The sequence below is a fragment of the Gallus gallus genome, chromosome 2 (genome assembly GCF_016699485.2).
Source record: "Gallus gallus isolate bGalGal1 chromosome 2, bGalGal1.mat.broiler.GRCg7b, whole genome shotgun sequence".
NCBI lineage: Eukaryota > Metazoa > Chordata > Aves > Galliformes > Phasianidae > Gallus > Gallus gallus.
In genome coordinates this window covers 113,465,010-113,472,179 of record NC_052533.1, presented here as the reverse complement: position 1 = coordinate 113,472,179, position 7,170 = coordinate 113,465,010, and the positions used below count along the sequence as shown (strand labels likewise).

Genomic DNA, 7,170 nt, shown 5'->3' with positions numbered 1-7,170 from the left:
CTAAAAATGATAGACTGTATTAACAATCTCATTAGGTTCATATCACTAATTAACACAAAAAGACTTTCTAAGGGAAAGAATCAAAGCAAGTCTTCATCTATATCACATCTGCTCAGACTGGAAAAGACGGGATAGACAAGCTTCAAGAGAAGACTGCAAACTGAGAATCTGAAAGCTGCTGGAACGCAATTTACTAGCTGGAGACTATTAGGGAAATTTGTGAAGGAACTTAGTGGACCGTAGTTCAGCTTTGAGTGGAGAGATAGAGATACGCATATCAGAAGGAATGTTTTTCATGACAATCCCATCAAAGAAATCACAAAATCAGAAACCACAAAAATGAAAATGGCCCCCAAGCCCTGATGAAATTTATGCAGATGCTGAGGCACATTATGTGGAGATGTAACTCTGGTGTGTAAAACTGTGCACAGTATTTTAAACAGTAATCAAGAAAAAAGAAACACAGAGTTCTGATAAAAAGACTGCCAGCTCCCCAAAGAAAGTAGCTTTTGTGTATCACTTTATGCTAGTGGTGACAGAATAGAAAACAAAATACGACAGTTACATACATGTTTTTTGTCTAGAAGTATTTACATACAACTTTACAAATTTTTGTACACATATTCAGATTTGCTTGTTTACTTTTAAATAATGAGCAGAATTATTTCCCAGAGACTTCTAAGGCTGAAGGTGGTGCCTTATACTGTACATTCATGCTTGGCTTCTTCCTGGGAGAAGGGAGGAAAAGAGTTTAAAAGTGTGCAAATCACAGACACCTAAAGAACCCTGGAATTAAGGGTTTCTAGTGACTGACATCCACAGATTGTGTGGTCACTCTATTTCTCTTTGAATCAGAGACAGCTATTGTTGATGGGCTCAGAACAAAAGAGATTAGGGAGGGAGAAGGAGCCATATATGAATTGCAATAATTAGATGAGTACGTTAGTACTAGAACATCTGGTCAAGCAGAGTCATAGATATATTCCTACTGCATACAGCAGTTCAAAGAAACCAAGGAGTGGACACTGAGAATTTCAAAACACAGCATGGAAATGAGCTCCTTTGCACCATTAGGATTTAACTCCTGCTGTATTTTTTGGATTCCAAATCATTGTTTATTGACACGATTTTTACCAGGCACAGTATGATTCTATCAGTTAAAAAATACTGACTTCCTTGAGAGAGATGCACTCTTCTCATAGTTTTCACAGGTTTTGTTTTCATGCCTTAACATTAAATGTTGTAAAAATATTAAAATTAAAAAAGAAAAAATTTACAATTTACAAGTGTCCATATAAGTAAATCATTCAAAAATTCAAGATCATCTACAAGGTTCTACCAAATAACAACGCTGATAATGACACTGAGCCTGTGGGAAGAACAATCCACGCGCCGTGATAAACGGACAATGCGTTTCTTCCAGAACGATGAGTTACAAGGTTGGTCTTTTCTTTTAACATCTGTTTCTTCAGCTACAACAGCAGAAGTCTTGAGTGAACGTTCATTACTTAGTTCGACCTAAAAAAACAGAACATACAAATTATTTACAAATGAAAACCTGTTCTATGCCTCTTCTAATTTTTGAGGTGTAAATTCACAACAGCTGACAGGTTGACAGGGTCAACTAATGAACCAAAAAGTCCAGTCATTTAACTTCCTCAGCTGTAAGACACACATATTAAGTCAAAAATGAGTAGCTGGATACAAAGTGGTAGCTTTGCATTATGCATACCAGAAAAGCAAAAAACGTGGGGAACAATGTTGCTGGTGATGAAAAATGCCAGAAGTCCATATAATAATGATAGACTCTTCTCAGTATAATGTATTTTAGCAGCATAAGATATATGTTCACTAGGTTATGTCCAGACAAGGTTGCCTACAACTAGAATAGCACTGGATCAGACCTACTCACACAAGCAGAAATGATGCTCATGCAAAGTGTAACTTTGGAAACTCACTAATAATGATTAAATAAAAGGGAAAAAAAAAAAAAAGTGAAAGCCAAAATGCAGTATTTTTAACTTCTTCAAAACACTATGGTAATAATGAAGAAACTGAAACAAAATTAAAATGCAATGTTCTGTTTTTTTTTTTTCTTGTTCATATGCTTCTCTATTTTCCATCTAGCAGTACATAGAAAAAAACTTTAATTAGTGTCAAGTGACCTGGCTGTTGATACCGTGTTTTAAACAAACAAAACTGAAGACAAAACAATCTTCTTTACAGCTTATGTGTCACGTGTCTCAAAAAGAACACAACAATTTTTCCCACTCCCTTTGTTATCCTGTCTGCCTTCCACCTATTTTAATTGAAACTGCGTGGTTAAGGGAAAAGATTCTGCTTCTGTTTGTCCCATATGTGGGAAATGGGAAGATGCTATTTATTTTCCAGTACTGCAAGCTCATCAACATCCCCCAGATCCTTTGAGCTACTTAACCTAAATCTGCCATCAAAGAACAAATTCTCATATTCTGTGACTTCTGTACAAAAATGAACAGCTTTTGAAGGAATGTATACATAAATCTTTACTCAAAATATTTTTTCTCTCCATTAATTACAGTAATTTTGCTCATGTACTGCTTTATATCTAACCTCACATCAGCTTTAAAATTAAAGAGATTAAAATTTTTATTGGAGATGTGTAAATAATGTATCTGTCGCTTTCTTCTTCATAGATACCAATTACTCTTTTCAGTCTCAAACATCTTCTTAAGAATGGTCAAAACTCCTTTCTGCTGGCACTTATCCCAAAGAAAATGGATTAAAATCAGCATCTAATGAAATATCATGTAAATGCAGATTCCAACATATTGATAAACCTAATGCTGCTTCAAACAGCTTGTTATTTTATTTTGTCTTAATCTCTCAATGTGATATTTCTTACTGCTGTAACATGCACTGTTACACTGAGATAAGGCTTTTCTCATTTTGGGGCATTCATAATCCTACAATATTTATCCACTCGATTTTACAAAATTTTATCCATGTTTATTCCTATAAACTGAAAGCTACAGCATGAGTAAAATGTATTTTAAAAGCATGCAAATATTAGTACAGTCTCAAGCAAAGTTCAAGTGGCCACTCAAAACACTTTGTTAGCAATTGCCCTCTTTAAATTGACTCCCAGTACTTGTACATATGTATACACCGGGCAAAAACTTCACTCTCTTTTAATTGTCCTGATTGGTAAATAAATATATTAAGTTGTTAAATCAAGTTCAGTCATTTATCTGCAATCATTTGGTGGTACTCTTAAGAAGCTTGAAAGAACCATGGAAAGATAGATGCCATCAAGGTAACAACTTACATACACTGAATAATTTCCAAATGAGTATCTTCTATTTTACCAATAATACAATGAAATATCATCTATTTGAAGCAAGTGGGTCTTCTTCTAAAGTGTACATACTGATAACATCTCCCTGTACTTTAATGTACTTCAACTAAAATGTAAATACACGTGTCCAAAATTAACATCAGATAGCAGAGAGTATTTTGAAGGACATGCCTATGAAAACTGTGATTTGCATGGTGGGAGCAAATAACTGACAAAAAAGAGATAATGAAGTTGCCATGAAACTCTATAGATTTTAAGCTGACGTAGTTTTTCTGCAAACATTTTTCTTTCAGTTGCTGGCCAAATGTAGAAGCTTCTGTTTTTCCATAAGTGGGTTAATCTCATTAAGATTTATGAAGCATCAGCCAAAAATCAGCTCTCTTCTTGATAAAAAGTCAGCAGGGAAACAATGCCATCCTTCACTTGAGCCTCTCATTGTGTTAAGCCAAGGCAAAACATGGCAGACATCGTGCTATCTCTTAATCCTCTCCTTAGCGGATATGTCATCAATGACATAGTGACCTTACTAGCATGTTTTATATGGGTTAATTTTTAATTAAGTTCTAATTGAAGTATAATTAAATTATTAGTAACCTCATGCCAAAATTATGTCAGGAGAAGGTTAGCTTTCAGTCCAGTTAGAAGGATTAATGTGGTCCACAGGACCAGAACCTTACCTACAGGCTTTACAGGCTTTAACTCAACATGCTCCTGGGGGGGCTGTCGGTAGGAGTATGTGTCAAGTCCGCCTATAAAATCAACTGAAAACACAACAGTGCCAGAAATGAACAAATGGAAATGAAAATACGTTAACTGAAAAATAAGCATGGAAAAATTATTAAAAAAAAAAAAAAAAAGTAAGCACATGCACAGGTTTGCAATTCCAGAAGTAGGTAAAAAATACTGTGGATTCCAGAAGGATCTGTGCTCCGTAGTCTTTGAGATCCACATAGCACAGTGCCTGACCAGACAAGGAAACATCTAGCTTATCAGACATGCATGCTCCTGTCAGCATGCATGCTAATTCGCAGCTCTGCTGTGGGGTAATGTGGCTTCTTGGTTTTAGGGCAATCTCGGCATATACTTCATAATTCAGATTCTACTACCTTTGAAGTGTTTAGAAATGTAGCCAGTGAAAACAGTTTAGCTCATGAACTTAACTTCTTCTCGACTTTTCAAACCAAAGGACTAGCAGGAATGTAAGGGAACAATAAAAATCAGTTGAGAATAAACAGGTGGCAGCTGGATGCAGAAAAGCAGCAGAATCTTCCCTGGATGAATGTCTGGGAGCAATGAGTCTTTTCGGAATCCTCCCAGTTTATCTCAAGATTTCTGTTAGAAATGATGCGGGGATATCTGCTCTTGAGATGTTTTTAATTCCTATTATGGTCATAATGATTTTAAAATAATGACATTTTAGTCTAAGTCTTGTACCTTGCTATTTTTGTTAAGATTTCTGACAGCTTCCAGAAGCCACACTTTCAAGCTACCCCAGAAATCTAAAATCAAGTTCTGGAAGAAGATTATTTTTATTGATTTAGAACGGCTTCTGACAGAAACAATGTAGACCTGGCAAATTCACAGTACATTAGGATTCTTTGGTCACAGGGACGGCAACTGCCTTTACTTGTTTATACACCGCCACATATATAGAAGTCCTGTGTAGCTCCTCATTGTGCTCATCACTGTATGAGCACCTAATTAGTAGCCTCTTCCCGAGAATTATATGCAGAAGGCAGACAGAAAAAGAAAACTCATCCAGAGCGGACAGAGAAATGAGGCTTAGAGACAGAAGGACTAATGGAATACCCTCAAAAATCTGTGAAAATGCTCCTGTTGATTTTAATCGCCTCTCCTCTTGAGTCTAGGAGAGGAAAAGCTTAGCTGAAAACTTAATTTGATGCACTTCAGTCATGCAGTATCAACTTGGCTGCAAGAGTATTTTCTTAAAACTGCCTGAGCAGGACATAATGCTGAGCAGCCAGCCCAGTTGGGTGTCAGCACAGGCTGGGTCAGCCTAGGTGAGTGGCATCCCTCCCTTCAACTGCATTTCTTACTTGTTGCAACCCTCCTTCAGAACGACGTAACAAAATAATCGCCAAAAAAGACTTAAGCACTAATGGGACCAAGAGATACGTTTGCAGATATATTCTTGTAAAAGCTGATTTATAAAATATCTATGAGTATAACATAAACCATAGCTAATTCTTCATTTTTGGAAAAAATCATACCTCCAGAGTAACAGAATCTGGGTTTTTTTTTGTGTGTGTGTTTGTTTTTTTTTAATATTCTTTAGTTTCCCCAGCTCTCTACTGAGAATTATCTTTTTTTTTTTTTCTAAGAAAGTGATAGAAGGAGTTGGCAAGAATGTTTTTGAAATAATTCAGCACTTCAGAATCACATATCACTCCTCTCAGCGGTCACCAGAATAATCCACAACTCAGGGAGAGAATTTAAAGCAACTGGTTCTTCTACCACAGATCTTCTGGAGAAAGAAATGAAGTCAGAATGTATTTATGATTGGAAACATAGATGTGTCTTTGACAAAGAAAACATTTAATAGCACCATCAAAAAAGTTTTGAGATAAGATGTTCAAATCTGCTTAGTTGAGACTTTCTCTTTTGCAATCCAATACATGTTATACAGTAGTAAAGTTGAAGTTTGACTTGAAATTCAAGTGAAGATAATTCTCAAGGCAAGAGCTGCTCTGTCACACAAGAGAACGGAATGTGACATTTTCCATTATGCACTCTATTTTATGGCTGATAGCTCCTTAATATGAAGATTCATCACCAGTTATTTGAATTGTATGCTACTTTTCATTTTAAGAATTCGGACAGATTTTACCAGATATTTCCAGCATTTATGTCTAGCAGACTCCTAGAACTAAGGCCACAAAAGAATATTAAATAAAACTTCATGTTGACTGAATTTTTAGGATGCACACATCTCTCCTTTTAATCGGACAAAAGTTAGCAGCAATGTTTGCATATGTTTCCCAAGGGGAAAACATTGCTTTAAGGATGATATTGAATAATTGATTTTGTTCTTTTCTGACTACTGGATTATGGATAATACACGCTGTATAGTCATAGGATTACAGCAATTAACTTCAGAAAGCTGCCTGGAAGTAAGTTCAATGAAAAAACATCTTTTTTTTTTTCCCACACAGTTCTGTAATTCTATGCCTTTATTTATTTATTTATTAAAAGACCAACATGCTATCAGCAGGGATATTCAGTCACTAAGCATGAAACACCCATAGAATCCAGTCATTAACTACAGTCATGCAGAGAGAAACTTAAAATCCTGAGGGGAGGATTTTTTAGCACCCCACAGATAATAGCAGGTTACAGCAAAAACCAGTTATTTTATCAGCAGCTGGCTGCATAACATGATCCGTATTCCCAGAGAATTTTTCTCTCCTTGTGTCACCTCAGCTTGCAGTTGTGCTGGATGCTTCATGGCCAGTATGAAATGTTTTTTTAGAGTTCACTACCTGCTGGGCTTGGAAGTGCAAATCTGTAATGGCTGCCCACCACGGGTAGTCCATTAAAATGGTGTTAATTCACTCGTGGGCCATATCAGAGGAGGAGCAGTTGTCATAATCTGCCTGAGTGAGAAAAGTGCAACACGCTGCTAGCTGAAGAAGGTGTATCCACTGTCATCAATAACTTTGAGGGCTATTCTTTTGTAGACAGATGACATTTAGGTACGCTTTACTATTAATGCAGAGCATTCATCCATATGCCACTTGAAATTTCCTTTCTTTTTGAAGGTAACGGAGAAGAATTAGAGATCTGAAAACTTCCTTCCCAACCTCTCATCTGGA

General features: G+C 36.2%; 1 protein-coding gene across 3 annotated transcripts in view; it reads right to left on the bottom strand.

Moving 5' to 3' along the window:
- Positions 1-503: 503 nt before the first annotated feature.
- Positions 504-7,170, bottom strand: part of NKAIN3 (Na+/K+ transporting ATPase interacting 3) — a 381,587-nt gene continuing 374,920 nt past the window's right edge. For 2 of the 3 annotated variants that reach the window (XM_046937713.1, XM_015282718.4), the window contains 2 exons: positions 4,015-4,098; positions 504-1,518 (listed from right to left, as the gene is read on the bottom strand). In XM_046937713.1, the coding sequence (XP_046793669.1) occupies positions 1,505-1,518; positions 4,015-4,098 (98 nt within the window). In that variant the 3' untranslated portion in view covers positions 504-1,504. The remainder of the gene's footprint in view (positions 1,519-4,014; positions 4,099-7,170) is intronic. The other variant, XM_025147985.3, reaches the window with a different exon arrangement.